The sequence below is a fragment of the Triplophysa rosa genome, linkage group LG3, assembly GCF_024868665.1.
Source record: "Triplophysa rosa linkage group LG3, Trosa_1v2, whole genome shotgun sequence".
NCBI lineage: Eukaryota > Metazoa > Chordata > Actinopteri > Cypriniformes > Nemacheilidae > Triplophysa > Triplophysa rosa.
In genome coordinates this window covers 5,093,540-5,115,311 of record NC_079892.1, presented here as the reverse complement: position 1 = coordinate 5,115,311, position 21,772 = coordinate 5,093,540, and the positions used below count along the sequence as shown (strand labels likewise).

The window sequence follows — 21,772 nt, the reverse complement described above, 5'->3', positions numbered from 1 at the left end:
GGATGGATGAATGGGGTTTGAATGGACAATCGAAAATAAGAACTTGTTTTCTTGCACCAGTAGCCTATGTGTTCTGCTTAGAATGCACTCATAACTCTAAATAAGACTCATAGCATTCTCAGCTTTGAAAAAAATGCATAAGAATATAATACTCATACCTTGCCTAGTAAACAGAACGCACTGGCAAGATAGAATTTAGACGCTTTCTTGTTGTTGACATTCTCAGAAAAAGTATTTCTCTTATTTTCTAAGACAAAGGGGTTGAGGTGAGGTGCTCGTAGTTACTATATATTCTGGCCATGAAATGTGACATTCCATTAGCAAAATAAAAGAACAGTAAAGCTAATACAGAAATAGCATTGTTGAGAGTACCGAAAAGACAATTAGTGTAATGGATATGCTTGATGAAAACAAATGAGCTACATTAAGGGCACTCGATTACAATGATGCGCAACAAAAAGAAGACCATAACACTACTAACTTGTACAGTACCAAGACATTCTCTTTCTTGCTTGGCTTTTTCAATTGCTAGCAACAATGAAAACAAGCAAAACTGTAAAAATTACTGTACCCCGAATACTTGTGATAACAACAAATTCTATGGCATCAGTGCTATAAAGAATGAATACTAAATCGCATGAGCCATTATGCAGTCTTATGACATCAGCTAAGGACACTTGACAACTAGAAAAGTGTCCAAACATTTTTGTCTACATTTTTGTACCACTGCAAATCAAAACAAAGTCATATTTAAAGCAGACACCTTACATATCATTTACTGCTAAATGGAACATCCCCTATTAAACATCTATGGCAGTACACTAAAACAGAGCAAGCTGTAGTTGTTTAGAAACCTATTATTAACCTATATTTGTCACAGAATTATCTGCACAGCATAAATCACATGTCTTCTGCGGGATGTACAAGCACTTTTCTAAAAAATATGAAAGACCTTGACTCTAGCACACTTTACATTTAACGTTGTTGTATGCTAAAGTGATTTTAACAAAGAGCTATTGCAAATATATTTTGATTTTGATCATTTGGAGGATATAATTTAATGGAATTAGAAGTTTAAAACTAGCATAAAAACCTCCTGAATAAAAATATGCATTTGTGAAAAAGGACTTCTTAAGACAACTTTCCTATGTGACATCATCCTCGATCACTCGTATAAGAGTTCAGATGCAAAAGCCTGACATTTTTCTTCTAAAACTATTAATTTTATCAGACTCTGATGTTTATCAAACATTATGGCCCGGTTTCACAGACACATCTTAGCTTAAGCCAGGACTATGCCTTAGTTGAATTAAGATATTTATGTCGCTTTTCTAAAAATGCCTTAGAAGAATACATTACTGGTGCGCATCTTGAGGCAAAACAATGGCACTGAAATATTTTAAGACATTTCTGGGCAAGTTATATTCAGTTAAGACAGGTCACACGTTCATTTTAGTCTGGGACTAGCCTAAGCCTTGTCTGTGAAACCAGGCCAATAACTTTTTATATTCCAAAAACATTGAGGGTAGGTGACTGAAGGAGTATCAACACCATCTGTAAATTGGTCAAGGTCGATTGAATACAATAGAAGTGGGTTGATGACTCGTCTGGGAATGCTAACTAAAAATGTCGACCGCTTTCTGCAGGGATCAACTAAGAATGGCGCAATAGATTCTCGAGTTAAAGGAGCTGTCCAGCGTCAGGGGGTGCTGATCTCGGTTCGCCTAAAGCGCATGCGCCGTACAATCTGTTCAGTACAAAAATATAAAACAGATCGCTAAAACAAAGGACAAGCACACATTAGTTACACAACAAACAAACAACTAAACAAACAGGTTCTCTGACTGACGCAGTCTGAGTAACTATAAGGCTTTCCAGTTTGGATGCTGAAAAAGGTTACCACTATCCCCTCTAGTGGCCTGAAAGTGACAGGATTCGGAAAGTAAAAGACGTCTCCCAAAGAAACTGTTGAGTGCGTGCATTAGTTTGCATACACGATCATGCTGCCCGCCTTATAGAATGCGATGAAAAAGTGAATCCATCACACAGCGCTATAAGGTTTCCATGGCATCCCTTCTAGGCAATTCCCAACAAAGCATCAATCATGAATTGGGTTTTTGTTCCACCAAACGCGCTTTTGTTCTCAGTGCTGCGCTGGCGTTGAAATTATTCCACAGGAAATAACACGATCTGTCTCGATTTGCACTCGCGATGTATCTGCAGTCTTATATTACCGACATTGCATAATGAAAACGTAATATCAATCTGCAGCACGTCCAAAAAATGTCTCAGTGAACATTTTCTGGCAGAATGAAGCAAAAAACTTCGAGGGGGGAGGATTTGTTTTAATTCCTTAAACTAATAGCCTTTTCTATTCACAATGTCATTACTTGGTAGGCCCCGTTGAAGAAAACAACATTAACGTTGTCTTTGCTTGAGGCGTTATTATATATTTGCTCCGATCAGTTGAGGGCCATTATGCAGCCCCCGTTATTTATCCGAAAAACCATCAGGGACCATCAAGAAGACCATCATACCCCGTAACGAGTTTACCCCATTGTAGCGTTACTGTTTCTTTCTTTATGCCTCATAGCTGTCGACTTTTACCTTCTCATTGGACGTGCGTAAAAATCTCAACCTTTTAACGAATGGGAAAAACGTGTGAATTTTCTAATACCCGTGCACTTTAACCGAGTGATTTATTAGTGATTTATTAATACACACTGGTATATTACTGTGTCACGACTTCAAACTTGTGCAAACATTTTTCCTCTCTCTTTACGCACAATGCACCTTTCGCGTGCGCAAATGTGACAAAATTCCTTTTGGCATTCCTGTCATGAATACAAAGCAGCCTCAATAAAGACGCCTCTCAGTGAAGCCAAAAACAAGAACCGATGCGGATCACATCAGATGTTGCGATTCATTTCCACTAATTATGTTTCCAGCTGAATATAAGATGCATGTATTTTCTGCGCTCTAGTGAAGCCAAAGATTTTGAAGGTCCGTTTGTTTTAACGCAGCTTCTGTTAATGCTTCATTACAAGCTTGCGAGACTCTGTATAAGACACACTATACTTTGTTTTATGTTCTGGGCTTTATCATATCGACATCATCTTTTAAATTCCCTATTATGCAATCAATTAATCGTAAAGAACCATTTCGCCAAAATGTCAGGCTTTAAAAGGTAGCCTAATATCGACTGTGCATCATTACAGTTAGCATAATCCCACACGCTAACGCAAAGGCTGGCGTGAGTGGGCGAGTTGAGAGTTTATCTCAACGCACACATGGACTCAACATGTGACGGACACTTGTGCGCTTGACTTACATCGATGAGATGTTCTCAAACAGGTCTGGGAGGCTGTTGGTGGTATTCCCGTCGCTCACCGTGTCCTGTAGTGCCAGAAGGGGAAAGAAATTCCCTTGGTAAGACTTATTGCAAAAGATGTCCGTGACGGAACAAGTGCACGTCGGCGGGCAGTCCAGCATTGAGCTCATGTAATCTTGGAAGATGCTAAGGAGAAACAGGACCCTCCACCAGCCAACGCGGGGCGGAACGGAGAATAAATCCATGTTTCCAGGTGTTCCCGTTATCTCCTGTTTTAGCTCCTTTGCGGGGTTAATGTTCAACAGCCAAGAAAACGAGAGAAGAGGTCAGGGTATCCGTTTGGTGATGAGAGCTCGCGCACGGGTGCCTGGATGAGTGAAGGTATGTTAGATAAACGAGATTGCAGTAAAAAGAAAATAGGGTAAAATACTCCGTCAATGCAGAAAGGGGTCAAAAATCAACGGCCCCAGACTGTCCTCCTCTCCGGGCTGCATGGTACGGGCTACCCCGTCTCCTCGGTTCGGTTTGGCGCGTAGTTCCAGGTTGTTGGAGCTCCGACTTGAAGACTGAAGCGTCAGAGCGCAATTGGAGGAGAGCGGGAGAGAGCGGGAGAGAGAGAGAGAGAGAGAGAGAGAGAGAGAGAGAGAGAGAGAGAGGTTCATGCTCCGAGCATCAAGTCCCACCTACTGGGCAGATTAAAAACTGACGCACCTGCAGAAGAGATCAATTCAGCCAAAAAACGGACACTGCAACAGGCATATAACGCGTACAAACGTGTGTTTTACGTAGCATAACCTATTAAATCAAGTTGAAAAAAACATGATATATGTTTATTATTGCGTTGGCCATCTAAAGCATGTGACTATCAGAAAGCATCTGAAATTTGCGTGGCATCTCAGCAACCAATCCCAGTGAAATGCAAAACTAAACCAAGTGTTAGGATGAAATCAAATCTAGACGTGCACTTTTCAAAAACGTATTATTTTGAAATAATTTTATTCAATATGTTTAATTTGAGGTTTATTTGACTTTAGCTTTCCTGTAGCTCAGTGGTTAGAGCATGGCTCTAGCAACGCCAAAAGGTCATAGGTTCGAATCCAGGGATTGCACATGTACAAACAAAAGGGAAACAAATGTATAGTATAATGCAATATAAGTCGCTTTGGATAAAAGCATCTGCCAAATGCATACATGTAAATGTTATGTAAAAACACTGTAGAAATGCAGAAAAATAATGAATAAATAAACAACAATTAGCTGGGTTGTCTCCAGTCATAGTTTTATATTTAGACTCCAAACAGAAGTAAAATTTGGTTCTAAATCATATCAAGACTATTTGTATATTTATTTTGTATAACACATTTTAATAGGTTTAATAAATATAAATAAATAAAAACTAAAGTAATGTGAGGTCAACTGCTTATTCTTTTATCGGAATAATCAATATGTTAACAAATACTTTAGTTTTCATTTGTACTACAGTTCAATACCAGAAGAAACAGAACTCACAGATTTAATATATTACACACCATAATGCAAAACAGATCAGTTCATGTACACATAAATGTAATGAAAAGTCATGAAACTTCGATTTTAACATAATCTAAAACGAAAAGTAATGTACTGTAAGCATTAAAAGTTGAATTATACAAACGTTTATACAAGATACCGTATACCATAAACGGTCACATTTTAAAAGATGAACTCCTTAAAAACACTAGAAAAAGAAACAGACCTAAGAGGTCACCATCCTGATCTTCGCTCTTCTGCTGTGGAATCATGTTTTTGCCAAACTGTAAGCTGAGATCTCATGCTCTTGCTCTTTGAACTCTGAGTGCTTTAAAGCCAAGATGTCCTGCCCTATAAAGGCCTCATACAATTAACGTGTATCTAGCCATCTGCAAATTCTTTTTCATTATATCACCGTAGATCTATATTGCGTTCAGACCATCTTTTCTGAACACAGAGAGTCCTAAAGGAAGAACTCGGAGCTAAAAAGAACATTAGTTCCCTGTAGGATACAGAGCACTACTAAGTATGTCAAAACCTACACCACACTATTCTCTCTACACCTGGTCCATTCGAAATCAGCGTGGTGTATTTGAAGACCAACCCACAAAGCAACACACAAGAGAATGCACCAGTCTCCTCATAAAAAGAAAACACAAACTTGTCCCTGAGCATATAAGGCACTGGTCTGAACACTGAGTGTATCTGAGTACACTGTACTGAAATCTGAACGTACTGCCTCCAAAAGCAACCTCAGAGGAACACCATATATATGTGGCATTACTACAGTAAAGATAAAACTGTAAACACTATGCACTTGCTCACTGGCTGATAGTGAACTCGTATCTTGGGAGTGCACACACCATTACAAGTCCATAACATAATTTATAGAGTGGGAAGACCGTTTATAGATACAGCAAGAACATGGATGTAGGTCAACAAACTATCACATACTGTACAAGAGATGCATTGGCTTTGGGTGGTCCATGTAAAAGACAATAAACTGTCTGCTGGTTGTTACTGTACAATAAAAACCCTGACATGCTGCTCAGAAAATATTTTTACCAACAATTTACGGTACATTTTAGTGGTCACTAAAACAAGCTGTGCAATGTAAATTCATTTTATTCAGCATCTTATTGCACACATTCTAAAAATTGTTGGATTATTTTCAATTCAGCGCTGGGTCAAAAAGTGACAAACCCAGCTGTTCATTTAAATTACCTATAATAAGTTTATATTTGACCAACAATGGGCATTTCGGGTTGAAACAACCAGACGGTTGGGTTCTTTCCTTTTTGACACAATGCTTAGTTGAAAATAACCCATTTCTTAAAGTGCACATCATTTTTGTAATCATTCTGTTTAACTCATCCTGGCAATCCTTTGAAAATACCAGCAACAGATGCCCTAAACTGAGATGCAGGCTATATAAAAAAGAAATCACAATTACATGCTACTGAAGTGTTGTGCAGCTTACAAGTGGCCAGATCGCTTATTGTCATTGCTGAGGATGGATCATTTGTCCCCACTTCTGATTCATTTGGTCCATTTCACAATTGCGTTTTACTTATGAACAGAGTTATGTTAATAAACTGAAGCATGAGAGCGTATAGGAATTCATACCACAATAAAAAAAAACAATGGTCAAAAACTTGTTGATGGCAAGGTAATAACACGTTTTACTTTTAGGAAAATGCTGATCTTCAAGTCTGGTCTAGTTTTTCTATATACACCTAGTTTTCCTAGGTTTAGGTCCCTTCTTCATTGTAAATCTACCGTTGCGTTAATCTGACTTGTTTTATTGTCCATCACATGAAAACACATCGAATCGCTAAGGAAAGAAATAGTACATCTGTCCTCAACAAGCTGCACAAATTAAAGCATCATTCATATCTGTGTCTGAAAATTAGCAGGGCAATGTGTAGCTGAATTAAACTGATATGTAATATTTGGTTTGCCAAACAAAAGATAAGCCTTTCCTAAAATCTCCTTGGTAACAACGAAACTGTTAGATTTAAATATTTATTTTTAAGGACTCTCCTGTAGCTAACTGCTCAAACTGCATGCTGGCCATCTGTTGACCGTGGCATGTCAAGTTAAAGAACTTATTTGTAAGGTTACAACCTGTATACATTTACATTATGTTTTGGCTTATCCAGATCGACTTTAGGTGCGTTCAGGTTATACATGTGTATCCTGGGATTCAAACTCAAGATTTTGGCACTGCACGCTCTACCAATTGAGCAACAGGAACATAATAAGATAATCAATAACATATTGACCTTGTATTAGCTTACCTTAATTTTTTTGTTACAGCTACAAACAGTACACAGGCAACAGAGACATCCTGCACATATCTTTAGAGAAGCACCAATGGATAACTTTGTGTCCTGAGTGAGATAAAACACACATTTTTAAATATTAATACCTCTTTATATGGTATACTGTAAACTTACTGTAAAATGTGTTGGTCTAGTTGTGGTTTTTGATAACCCTGCAAGGGGGCTGGGGTTCAAATCCCTGTCAAGGGGTGTCACAATACACCGATATTGTCAATAACCGTTATATTTAAACGAAGAATATCGATATCGTGATAATTGTACACATATTGTAATATCATAAACTATTCAGCATACATTCAAACTGTTGCTTTAAGAGTTACAGTGGTTACAAACTTCCTCCGCCTCCATACACTTATATTATGAGTGTGATTGTAAGAACGTTGCCCAAAACATGAAACTGGGAGAAGGATCTAAGTGCAGCTAAAGTCTTTAATAAATCCAAACGTGAACAATAATCATGACATGAACCGAGAACCAGCAACCATGACACTCATATACTTACATTCAATAACCAACCCTAGACACATGAGACACCCTGGTATTTATACACACAAGGACTAAAGATTAACAAGAAACACCTGAAGACAATGAAACAATAAATCAGAACAAGACACTTGAAAGAACTACAATAACCATAAACCCAGGACTACAAAGACAACGTCATAATACAAGGCAACATGAACCATAAACACAAACCAAAACCCATGGCAGTGATTTGTTGACCAAATAACAGACAAAACACAAAATAAACAAAATTAAAGATGAATTTCACTGATGGCATCATTTATTTATTTTCAAAAAACAATCCAATAAAACCTTGATATCGATATCGGACATTTGGCTGGGCACGATGACCGTGCGGTCAAAAAAAATCTGACATCGTGACAGCCCTGTCACATTTTTTTAAAGAAAAAAGCTTTACTTGAACAGCTGATAAGATCAACCTGCATTTTTGTATGAAAATGAACAGCACGCGGTGATCATTTCTTTCAGATGATTACATTTTCAGGTAAACGATGAAGACGTTTTATTTATTCCTCTTTATACATCACTAGTTTAAGATCATGATAAGAATAACTGATTCAGTTACTGTGGCTTGATTTATTCATTTTAGGATATACAGAGAAGAAAAAGGTGCATATCAATCATATCTTTTGCTTTTACAATTATTTGCACGCATACAGAGTTTCCAAGTGTTGAATCTGTTGAATCTGTCAAGTACCTAATTCAAAGAAATAAAGAACCCATCATTTCATATACAATCTCATTTCTACAGCTCTCCCTCGTTCTTTTTCTGCTGTGACAAATTATACATGTCTGGGTGTCTGTAAACATGACAAAAGGACAAATTTCTCATTAAAATGATTGCATAATAAGCAATGGTGACTGGCACCATAATCTATTGTTTTTGAGCGTGTCCTAATCCAAAATAGGAAACAAAACCAAAACTTTCACTAGACAGAAAGCGTTCACCCTGCATAGAACAGAGAGGCAAATTTAAAAAGAAAAGAAATAAAGTTTTTTCAAAGACTTTGCACTAAACAAATAAGAAATTGTATACAATTAACCATGGAAAGTCTAAGTGTTCAATTTATTGCAGCAAAATACGGCTACTGTGAAGAAAAACGATGTAACGTGACTTGTTTTCGTTGGCTAATGAGAAAACCAGAAAAATAGTACTTTGAAACACTTTACACCATTTAGCTTCTAAAAACCACAGCTAAATGCAGTCAAATTATCCTTATTTTGTTTTCCCCAGCATTGCGGTCACGTGATAAATATTTGATGCCGTATCACTTAGCTTCATCGCATGCTAGCTTACCTCTATTGGGCCACATTTTGGTAGATGAGTAAACGCATTAAAAGCGATGGTTAAAGCAGTAATAGCATTCGTTCCCCATACGTGCAGGACTCTCTTCCTGTAGAAATAACCCATATCTGATGTGATGACAAACGTACTGGATATTCTTAAGAGTGATGTGCCCACAGAACCAGTTTCAACCTGTTATGTCTAAGTGGTTAGCACGAAATGAACAAGTCTTGCAAGAGATGTGGATTGCATTAACACCAGTGTGAAAAAAACATCTTTAGAACGTTTTAAACCACTGATGATAAAAAACTTCCTTCCATCAATGACTAGTTGCCAAATTGAGTTCTTTTGATAACCTAGTTAGTTATAAAAACCGTTATAGATGTTTCTAATTTGTACATTTGTTGGAGGTGAAACTCAATAACAGTAAAAAGTAATACTTTCTTGTTCTTGTGCTTCCAAACCAATTGGAAATCAACATTGACCCTATACTGTGTGAATGCATGCTTCTTGTTTATAATGCACACCCTTATTAGTGCAAATTATTTCAAAATAAATAACATTATCAATTGCTTCCTCTGAAACAGCGGATGTCAAATTCAGTTGAACAGACGAACAACACATGTAGGTGTCTGTTTCATGCACGTCCCTTCTGTCAAACCCCTGACCTGCCCCATCTTTCTCCTAATGAGAGATAGAAAGGAACCGAGCCACAGAGCCATGGGGTTGAAGCCTGCTTGACAGAGCAGAGAAACAAAACCATCTGTCATTTCCACTTCCTACGCATTTCCAATGTAAGACCCCAACATGAACCCTGTGAGCCCGTACAACATTTAATGCCTTGAAACGTACAGAGATTGCGAGTTCTCTCTTGTAATAATGTGACTAATCTGTTAATCAGTCCTTTGATGTTATTCAATAACATTTCCCATAATGCACCTGGGTGCTAAATGTGTTGTGAAGGACTACTGCAATGTTGTTTCCACATATAGCCGCGGAAAAAATGAAGAGACCATTTTAAAATTATTTTTCGTTTTTCTGAATGTACTATTTATAGGTATGTGATTAGGTAAAATGATAATTTTTGTTTCATTCTGTGAACTAAGAACGATATTTCTCCCAAATTTAGAATAAAATATTGTTTCTATTTGCATTTATTTGCAGGAAATGAAAACTGGAGAAACAGGTCAAAATAGCAGAAAAGAAGTAAGTTCATATTCACTTTTAATAAATACAACAGTAATATTTGTACATGTATTTAAGTTTACTATGTGATAACCTTGATTTTGCTCACAGTCTTGTCATGCTGTCAGTCTTTCACATTGCTGTTAGATGACTTTATGTCAATCCTGAGGTTTGATTTTGTTGAAATTCAATAGACACTGGACTGGAATGGCCACAATACATCTAGAAATGCTAATTAGATAAAAATTGGGAATGGTCTCATAATTTTTTCCTCAGCTGTATGTGTAGCTTTTAGCCCTCCTGGTGGTGTATATTGAGAGTAAAAGTTATTTACTTACACAATATAAAAACTGACAATGTCACGATTAAAGCCTTGACAATTTATTCTGTTATCGCACACAGTCTGTCTCGCAGCTTCCTCAGCAGCATAAATGACTGTTCGGCTGGAAAAAGTGAGAGAAATAGATAAATATTATAAAAAAAGATGCAGTGACAATTTAACATTTGTTTACTGAAGCGCTGACTGACAACAAATGTATAAATGTAAAACACGCCTAAATAAAAGGGATTTTGAATATACAGACAGTAAACGTGCAATATACTGTAGCTGTACCTACTTCGTAGAAGCAAAAATATCTGAAACAATATGAGAATGCGTAAATGGCTGCAATTTTCATTCTCGTTGAACTGCCTCTCTGTCAAAATATCATTAAATATTTCGATGATATTCACAGACATTTCACATCTCTATCATGCATCAAAATACACTACTCCACTTGCATTTCCTGGCATGCCTTTCAACGTCCCTCGTGCACTCTAGGAAAGAAAACTAAAATGGCAGAAGAGTCAATTAATGGAACAGGATTTGATCAGCTTCAAACCGTCAGCTGCGTTTGAATGGCGTACGCCAACATAAATAACAGTCCTCCAATCCGACGTCTTTTCAAGTTATTACATCCACTGAAAATAAAAGAAAATAAACTCAATCTAGCTGTCGAAGTTTTCCAAAGACCCACTCAGTCACCTGTGCGTCATATTTTTTCGGCACACCTGCCTCTCCAGGGAGGGCCGAATAAAGGCTAGACTCGTGTTTCTGGATTGCGTTCCCTCCTTAATTGCCTCTTCACATTCAGCTTGTCAGGAGTGCTGTTTCTTCCTCTCATCATTCATGTCTGTCCGAAGCTGTCGAGATAACTGTCATCATTACTGTAGTTAACATCTCTTTTCCATTCCGTTCAAAACCGCCTCTTCTGAAATGGAAAAACAATTATACGTTTTATCTTATTTATGTTGATGAGTGTTTGGCTTCCTATCAGTCAGAAGACAGAAACAGTGATTTAGTCACGTTGCAGAGCTTTTTAAAAACGTTGTACTGAACACGTTTTGATGTCAAGAACGTTCCAAACCCAACTGACTTCCTTTCATGTGTGAAAAACGTTTATCACAATGCACCAATATTCAAGTTTTCAAGATTTGCCCGTTCTGATCTCCTAAATGAAAGACAGCAAAGGGACAAGTAAAAGAAACAGCATAATACTATCAATAATGTTTGTATCATGTCATCATTCAGACAAACATGCTTAAGGTCCGGTGTACGAAATTTAGCGGCATCTAGAGGTGAGGTTGCGAATTGCAACCAACGGCTCACTCCGCCCCTCCCTTTCGAAGCACTGCGGTGGCTGACACTGAACTAAGACGTTGTCACGGTTTCGCTTCTTTGCTGAAGGAGATACGAATTTACGAAACGCGTTCTGTAGAGCAGTTTGTCCGTTTAGGGCTACTGTAGAAACAACATGGTGAATTCCATGCAAGGGGACCCGCGGTGTATGCAGATAGAAATAGCTCATTCTAAGGTAATAAAACCATAACACTTTTTTATTGTAAGATCTTTATACCCCTCTCAAGACCCCTCTGTATATTATATTGCATTTATGTCAATGGACTCTACAAAAAAATGACACAATGAACCTTTAAATTTACAGTAAGTTATTATTTAAGCATATTAAGCATAATACACAGTTTAAGTGTTACTGTAAATGCAGAATGTTGGATTTATAACCTTTAAATAGATGTGTAAATAACATTTGGCTGCGCAGGACTGTAATGTATATTGTATACGGTTGGGTCATTTCACTTAGAGGAGGTCCAGTTACTGTGTATTAAAGGACTTAATTGCTTTCAAATTAGATTGATGAGTCAAGCTCTTCTATCTGAGGCGTAATACCATTAAGAACCTCTGTCTGGATCTGTTCTTTCATTTATAAAACAGTATCTATAGATCATACAATACATTGATGATCCGTTCAGAATCAAACAACTATATTAAATACGTTCTATTTTTTTGATATAATAAAAGATAAATTAATTGGTGCTTTCAAGAACTAGAAACCAATACATTAGTCTTACCAACAGAAGACACATCCATGAAAATGTTTAAATGTGTCTGAGGGTAGCAGGGCGTTCCTGCTCGAGAGCCACTGTGCATGGGTGTTCCACCAAACCTGAAGGATCTCACCAGTCCCTTAATAAGTCCTGACAGGAAACGATCAATATCTGTCACTCACCAACCACCTGAGGACCTCAGCAACTCCTGTGTCAGAGCGGAAAGACGAGGTTGAAGAAAATAATGAGCAAAGTTCAAACGCAACCTTGGATAGGGTTTGTTATACCATTTTTTGACTGAATTTAAAGGTGCTGTGTGTAATTTTTTGGAGGATCTATTGACACAAATGCAATATTGTATACATAACTATGTCTTGAGAGGTGTATAAAGACATAAAATAATGAAGCGTTGTTTATTTTCTTAAAACAAGCTAATTCTGCACCGTGGGTCCCTTTACATGGAATTCGCCATTCTGTTTCTACAGTAGCCCTAAAGAGACAAACTGTTCTACTCGTAAATATGAGGCGTAAATCTCCTTCACCAAAGAAGTGAAAACGTGACAACATCTTAGCTAGTGATTCGAAAGTTAGTTGCAATTCGCAAAGCCGGCTGCTAGATGCCGCTACATTTCATACATTGGAGCTCTAATATATGCTATTTGAATCAATCAACAGATTTGAAAAATTCGATCTTTTCACAGCTAACTGTAAATACAGCTAAATATAACTAAAATAATGTTTTGTTTAGTGGTCCACTTACAAATACCAATAAAAAAACACAGAGGCATACAGAAAATTGGCGAAGCTAAATTAATTATTATTGAGTATTACGTGGCTGCTTAGTAGCATGTAACTTAGCTTTAAGACAGATTGTATAACACCTGTATAATCATAAATGTAAACCTTGAATGAATAGTCAAAATGCATATACATCAACGTGTGCTTTAATTTAACTACGATTCAATGCATCTGCAGTGTGCACTAACGACACATACGATGTTGAGAATGTTGTATTCTTGTTGTTCGACGGTACAAGCGACATTCCCCCAATGCCACTTGAATCACCGGGTGTCGCGCTCAGGCTTTTGAAGTCGTACAAGCAAAACAGGAAGTCTAGTGAGAGAGGAGAAGCTGGAGGGAGAGAGAGAGATGGGAAGGGTGGGTGACAGAGTTAAGAAGGAAGAGATTCTTGAGACTGCATCAGATCAGCAGGTTGCGCTGACTTCATAAAACACGGCTGTTTACTTCAGCTGCAGTCTGCGCCAGAGGAGAGACATGTGATCAACTGTCAACCAAACTCTGAATTGAAAAACAATGAGCGTGCGTTTCTCTAAAGGAGCAAACAGTTGACTGACAGCTGACAAGTTATTTTGACAGGTTTTGCACTTAAAGGAGCCACGTTTGATTTCGCAAAATCGTACTCACAGCTTAACTTAAAAATCAGTATTATAATCGGGGTAAGGACAACGTTTTAAACACAATTTTTTTATTCTTGCTCAATAACTTTATTTTGAACCAACACAAGATAAGGATTGCAGCTACGAGACGTTCTACAAAATGCCCTGATTTTAACCAAACGTACATGATGCTGAACTTGTGAACACACATATAGAAGAGAAAGAGACAGCGAGAGTGGGCGAGCAAGCGAGAAAGTCTGATATCAGTTCAGGTGTGAGGTCAGATGTGTGAAGGTTAGCTCATTAGTTCATAACTTGTCACAGCATAGCTAAAGTCTGTTAGCCGATTAGGAATTTCAGGGGAGTTTTTGCTGTGCATTATGGGAAACAAACATCAGAGAGCCTCGTCAAGCATCTCTCTCTCTCTCTCTCTCTCTCTCTCTCTCTCTCTCTCTCTCTTTCTCTCTCTCACACACACAAACTATTTTGCGGTTCTGCACCTACTCAAAACATTCTGCAAAAGCAAAACACTTGCAAAGACGGTCTCACTCGTTTTAAGGGCTCTCATCATGAGCTCACTATTCTAAGTAGTCTACTTGTACAAGCCGTTTCCAGAATTCAGGGTCATGCTTTTCATATCAGGATATTGTAAGACGTTAAGAGTGTCTGCTGGGTGATCTTCAAAAATGTGTACAAAATAAGAAGTAGGGATATAGACAGGTTTAAGTATGAAGGAATGTTAATAAAAGGAAAGTAGCATGAGCTAGGTTTCAAGCACAACTGAGTGCTCATAAATATGTCTGAAAGGCATATTGGTGTCAATTTTTGAGCACAGTTACATTAAAAATAGCATTAACAACATTTTAATAGTGGGGGCAAAATTTGCACTGAAAGGAAATTTCTCCATTTTCTTTTTGACATTTCATATTTTATTCTATTAGCTGACATGAATGAAAAATATTCTGTATGTTGTATGTTACTACAAATAGGCCCACACATGGCTTTGAAATAGAATGGCACTGAAAATTACGAAAAACATTCCACCTTAAAGAACAAGATTATTTCTGACAATGCATAATAATGCTGTAATACCAAGCCTGATTTCACGGGAATCGTAACTATTTCACGCATTGGCTAATTCGTATAAATTTGTATGATGTGATTCATACAAAAACATACGATTATTAGAAAACTCAGTACTTGACGCTCCACCAATAAACTTAACCATCACTGGTGCGAATGCAAATCATACTAAAATGTTCACATGACATTGTACGAAATGTTTACGAACCTCATTAAATAGTTACGAAATGGTGTGAGAATGTTGCAAAACTACAGTATGTCTTCTTGCAGATGTTACTGCGCCTGGCCTGCAGTTAACGTCTGCAATAAACTTAAGCATCTTTATTCCACAGTGGTGGACACATTGTATTTACTCAACAGCTGCACAAAACACCTGAGTACAGAGAGGTCACATTACACAAGTTAAATCTCTTAAGAGAACCTCAAACAACTTGGTCGACCCACCCAGGCCAACTCCTAAAGCCTGGATCAAACCGTCCTCTGATCCAAACTTACACAGAACCACAGAGCTTCATCTTCCCGGCACGTCTCTACTTTTGAAGTTATATGCACATTAATGACCTCTGTCTGACATCACCCGCTTGTCATTCTACAGCATCATCCGGCAGACACACTGGGGAGCCCCCTCTGCCAGTTAAATGATACATCAAGACAGTTCATCTGCCAGCATTGATTAGAAATTGATAAATCAAGAGTTGATGAGAGCCAGAAGAAGGGAGGTCATTTGATTCATCATCCCACTCCGCTGAAAATTAAGTGTAATTAAGTAACAGAGGATTTAGTACTTTTAAATCACACACAATGAGAAGAGAATCTTTCCAATTAGCGTGATTTAAAGATAACTGACCTTTCTGTGCGAGATGATAAGATGGCCGTTTTGTTTTTAGCTTACTTAGTTCATATAAAATCAAGGTAGTGACCTACACATCTTAAAAATAGCAAGTAAAGGACACATTTAATCACTAAATCAAGGACAAAAGTTACTGAAACTAAAAGTTTCTAAATCTGTAATTTGTTTTTGGTTAAAAATTTAACAAGAATCAGTTATTGAACAACTACATTAAAAATCAGTGTACAAAACTTGTCTTGACACTTTACCCCAATACGCATCAATAAGCTTCTAACAATGTCATGGTTCTGCCTCACCTAGTCTTGGATTTCCTGGTCCTGAGGCAGAGCCATGACAAAGTCTTTGGTTATGTGTGGAGAGAAACATATTATTGTCCTTTTGAAAATAATATGCGTTCTCTCCAGTGTCTCGTCATTAGCCCCGCCCCTCTCGTTTCACGTATTGCTTCCCATCCGTGTTTCATTACCCTCACCTGCCCTGTGTCATTATCCCTCATTTGTCCTCCCTATATAATACCCTCATGTTTCACTGTCCTGTGTCGGTCATTGTATGTGTACCTCGTTTGTCTGCTCCTTGGCTCTTCAAGTCCAGCCTTGTGTTTTGACGTTTGGTCGTGTTAGGTCTTGTTATTTGGTCCTGCTGTTTTTGCCCCCTCGTGGGAAGTACTTTTGTTTCTGTTTTTATATTTAGTTCGGTCTTCGTTACCCCATTGTGGGTCTTTGTTTTGTGTTTATTTGTTATTAATAAATATCCGTGTTTAACCCCTTCATCACCGCTGTTGCCTGCATTTGGGTTCTTCCACCACGCCAGTCGTGACAAACAATGATTTATAATTTAAGATGTCAGATACGATTTTGCAGAAATTGTCAGATTTACATAATTTGACCTCAACCCACGTAAAGATATGTAAGGTACGACATGTGATATCATAATTTGTCTGATTTACTACTGAAGATTTCTGTGCAGTAGCAATACGGTTTTGTAGTTCATCCAAATCAAATTTAACAAAATGTTGTATATTAGCATGCATGCACTAAATGAAACTGTTCACCATTTCGCTTTTGTCACTGCACCTTTTTTGAGCATGAAACAAACACACCAAGGTTATAAGCAATAAAATAATCCATACTAAACCACAGACAGCATCAATGCAGGACAAACTATTGGGTTACAATTCAGTGTAGAATCAGCTTTCTGGTGTTTTTCTGGTGTTCACTATGATTATAGCTAAAAAACATAGGGATTGGGAGAAGAGAAGACCACAGAATCATTCTCAATTACACCACATTTGTGTAGATGGATATTCAGTATAGGCCAAGATCTACAATGAGGCCTCAGAGACAAAAACTAAAAAGTACAAAAGTTAAAATCTACAGCAACTACCAAATGACTCAGAATTTTCTTATCCGTATAGCTTATCTCATCTCATCAAGTAAGTAGCATCAACTCTCTCTCCAGCTGCAGTACAGTTGCCAGCTTATTTCGTGATCTGGTGTCTGCACGCAAGCTATGACAAAGCGTGACGTTTTTGTTCAAAAGCCTCTGCCAACTGTCCAGAATCAGCCTGCCAATTCAAGAACATCCAAACTGGTGCTCCAAACTAATTTCCCGTGGCGTGGTGAGTTTAATTCTGAATCTGCCCAGCTCTGCCTGGACCCCAGCAACCCGGTTAACTGCGGATGTAATCGATCCATTTGTTAGGCAAAGCAAGAAAAACAATTTAACCCACTATTTCTGCCAAGCCAAGAACAGCAATTTTCTTTGTGGAGTGAAAGACGAGTCGGTCACTTCAGGCGCCCAGTTAAAGAGAAAGTGCAAAACAGTCCTTCACAGACAAATTGAAAGTGGAACACATTGAGTTTCACTTTAATAGCAATTTAATTGGAGTTAGTGGTTTGCTTCAAAGGCTTTTGTTCGTGGGGTGAAAAATAGGTTGTTCAGATGGCCTTGGCCCTGGTTCTTAAAGTCCCCACAACTTACCCACTACCCCCCTCCCACTGTCCGAGTACTTGCACGCTAGATCGAGAGCGCCATTAACCTCTTCCATTTGACTGCACAGCTAAACATCACTACTACCACTAAGTTTCAGAGGAATAAATGAAAGTCTGCTCAAAGGATCAATAGAGCAAAGGTTTGGATCCAGGGAGAGAAGGAGATGAGACAGTGAAACACACACACACATGCTGAAGGTCAACACACCAAGTCTCTCAACTGCAAACACAAGTTATTTAAAAAGGCACAGATGAAGAGAATTCTGGGAAGAGATCTAGCTAGGTTTTTGACTGGCTCTGGGGCCCCCGCAGGACTGACAATCCTATAATTGTCTCTCGAGACATATTGATTGACTTGAATTCAAGAAGTCGCTTTTTTTTCCTTCCCTGGCTTCGAGTTTGTCACCTCCTCTTCTGTCCTTTCTGGATCTTCAGAGCAAAGAAAAAAGACAGGGAGAGAAAGACAGACACTGGTTTCTGGGAACTGCTGTGGGAAAATATGCAGTTGAAGTCTTTTTTTCCGTTATAGCGTCTAGAGTAGGCGAACAGTGGACAAGTCCTAAAGGTAAATATAATCTTTGGCCTTCATTACTAAAGATGACTTGTTTGGTGACAGGAGTGTGTGGTCTATCATTACCTGTAGAGTGGCTCTCGAAGGATAAGGAACAGTAGATATTTTCTGGCACAAGAGTTGTTCCCCCTTCTCTGGCACCAGCCCAATGGGTTGTATGCTGCAAACGGATTCTGCCCGACTCTGGTCTTCTGAGACTGAGGGTCAGAGACAGCAATAGTGGTGTGTGAAAGCCTCTCTGTCTTTGGTGCTGGATGGAGTTGACTTTGCTTAGACTTTTATTAACCCTAAAGATCCCACTGCAATTGCAAAAGTTGAAGGTTACTAGCACGAGGCCACAAGGTTTCATTCCTGTGCGTCAGAGTTGTTATTTGAGCATGTGAACAGGGATCAGACTGGTGAAAATCTATTTTCACAGCCACACAAGCCATGATTGATGCATGCGCAGCTAGAGGATGCTGGAGGTTTTTGTAAGGGTGTTATTTATGTTAAGGAAGCAGTGAGGGATAAAGAAAGCATCAGACAAGAAGTTGAAAGTGGGTGGAAAGAGGACGCGGATGCATGCATGTGTGTGTCCAATCTGCCTCAACCAATATTTCTTTGCTTCTTCTCTGACCACAACAAAAATAGACCTATTACAGCCCTCGGATCTCTGGAGAAACACTGTTCCCTCTAGTACAATGGTCTCTAGATTGAACACCTGTTCATATTTGTTGAGTTCTGCAGCCACGAGAGACCAAGTCGAGGGCCTGCTGCAGTTTCAGCTGACCCGCCGTCCACCTCCCCTTCGGTTTCAATCCCTAATTCACCTGTTGTATTCATCCCTTGCTCCTGCCATCAGTTGTTCATTGCTAGTGCCTCTGAAAGGCCGTACGGTAAATGCCCCGCTCAGATCAACAGCCACTAGGGGGCCTGTGAAATATATCAGGCTCAGTCAGGAGGGCACATCTCTTATGAAACTCAGCTGTGCGGCTAAGCGTTTGCAATGCACAAGGCGAGCTATGCTAACTGTCCTTTCACAGGTGATGAGAGCTGGTGCTCGGGGTTTTGTCACTCAAAACCAGGTGATTTCTTTCATACACACACAATGAATTTCCAATTCACTACAAGCAAAGTGGATGGGTTCAGATATTGCCTTTTAGTTGTCGTGGGGTGCATGGAAATAAATACATTTAGAGTGAAAGAACTTGACATCCAAATGCCATCTGCTTAGCCATAGGCTCTGCCAAAAAGGGTATAGGATGGCATTTCTCAACCTGACATGCATGCCGGTGTTTGGCAGAAGCCGCAAGGAAGCTGGTAAAGGGTTTTAAAAAAAGCAGAAGGAAGAAAAAAATTAAAAGAAAAAAACCCACACCTCTGACATCTATGATTAATTCCATCTTAAAGTGAGCGTGGACTCATGAGAAGTAAATATCATTATTCTTCATGTGGCGTGTAGCTTTTGTCAAGCTTTATTTGTAAGCTGCTAATAAAATGAAGAGAAAACAAACACGTTTATCTTGAGTCAAGAATCTGTTCTGTTCTTAATATTCCATGTACTTAAGCTGAGTGTTTACGCAAGAGTTATGCAAGACACAATTGGTGAATAACACTTGAATGTATCAATACATCAGTCTTACATGTATGTTTACACTACAAATTTTGCCAAATCTTAAAAACAAAACCAAGGTTAATATTAAAAAAGCATGTTGCATGTTGTAATATTTAACACATGGTTTGGAATCGCTCATAAGTTTCACCAGATGTTAGTCCAACTCACTAGTTATTGGCAAAAAAAATGTCTACAGCCATACAAAAATAAGCATAGAGATCAATAGCTGCTTTAGAAAAAGTTCATTTGAATATCTGTAAGAAAGGGAAAAACATGATGTTTTCTGCAGAATTCCTGGTGCCTTACTCAGCATTTGAACAAGTGGACATGGAGTAGGTGTCAGGTCTCGGGTCTAGCACTCTCTATTTTGTCTGTCCTGTCCTATGTCATTGTCGTGTCGAGCACGTGGCTCTGCTTTGACAGCTCGCTACGTGCTCTACCTTTGTTACATTATTAATTAATTCATTTGGGTTTCCTCTTTTCACCTGGTTCTCCTTACTGTCTTCCCCTTTCCCAGCTGGTTCCTTGTTTCTGCCTAAATTACCTCCCTTTATATTCTGTGTGTTTTCACTTGTCCCATGTCAGACCTTTAGAGTTTATACCCTTTTGACTGTCCGAACTTTAGATTCTTGCCTAGGCTTGCTTAAAGTAACCTTGTTGTGTTTGCTCACCTAGAATTGTCCTGTCTTGGTTCCAGAGTTTAGAACACTCCCGGGTGTCTGCCTCTCTTTTACCATTGTCTACCCAGCGACCGCCTCCCCGGCTGCCGGCTTCGATCCATCTACCGCTGGCAACACACGCTACCGAGTCTGCTTTCAGTTGTGGGTGGAAGGAATTCTCCAGGCGAATTCCGAGTGGTTTCACCTGCCTTGTAGATTTATTCCAGTTTCGAGTGACTCTTCTGCCTTTTGGATTTATTCCCGTTTCGAGTGACTTCTCTGCCTTGTGGATTTACCCCTGTTTCGTGTGGCTCTCTACCTTTTGGATTACCCTTTTGCCTGGAATTTCACCGTGTGGATTTCGGGATTTTTGTGAACTATCTGCCCCACAGACTGTTTTCGATCTGCCGACCATCCGTGCTGTTTGCCAGCTCTCAATACAGGTTGGTCATGGACTCTTAAGACTGGATTGTTCCCTGTTTATCACCTCTGGGTTCTGGCCTCTCGTCGGCCAACAGACTCTGCTTGCTCTCCCCCTGGACCATCTTATACCACTGGCCGAGCGCTCGAGCCATCTTCCCCTTTCATTCTCCTCTGGACAGTACTCTAGTTTTCCGCTCCGGCGGCTAAGTTTCTGATGATTCTCCGCTCTGGCGGGTTGTTTGGGGTTTGTCTGAAGCATTAATAAACCTGTATTTGTACCCTTGCACTTGACTCCTGAGTAATCTCTGACAGTAGGCCTATATGAAAGACTTGAAAAACTGAATAACTATTTGAATTGACAAGAGACATTTTACAACAACTGTGAAAAACAGTGTTAGTCGTGGGCTAGGGCTGTTATAAACACCTTAAGTTTGGCCTTTAGATTTAAAATTGCCTTACGGGTACGGAAACGTCATGTTTAGCTGGTGTGCACTACTTCATAGTCCAAAGGTTGACAGCTTTAGTTCAGAAAACGGATTAAATCTTACCAGAAAGGTCAGTCCCTAAATTTTACTTTGGGGTCATGACACTGTGGCCAAATCCACAGACATAACGAGAAATTGGCTGGTTAATATCATCCTG

General features: G+C 38.9%; 1 protein-coding gene and 1 long non-coding RNA gene across 2 annotated transcripts in view; one reads left to right on the top strand and one right to left on the bottom strand.

The window, feature by feature from the left end:
* ntrk3a (neurotrophic tyrosine kinase, receptor, type 3a) overlaps positions 1-3,901 on the bottom strand; it is a 165,300-nt gene extending 161,399 nt beyond the window's left edge. Inside the window, exon 1 of the mRNA XM_057329253.1 lies at positions 3,332-3,901. Coding sequence (XP_057185236.1) covers positions 3,332-3,576 — 245 coding nt within the window. The 5' untranslated portion in view covers positions 3,577-3,901. The remainder of the gene's footprint in view (positions 1-3,331) is intronic.
* On the top strand, positions 3,611-21,404 carry LOC130551559 (uncharacterized). The gene is made up of 3 exons (XR_008962629.1): positions 3,611-3,712; positions 10,160-10,201; positions 20,724-21,404. It is a non-coding gene; the product is annotated as an uncharacterized LOC130551559 (long non-coding RNA).
* The last annotated feature ends 368 nt before the right edge of the window (positions 21,405-21,772 follow it).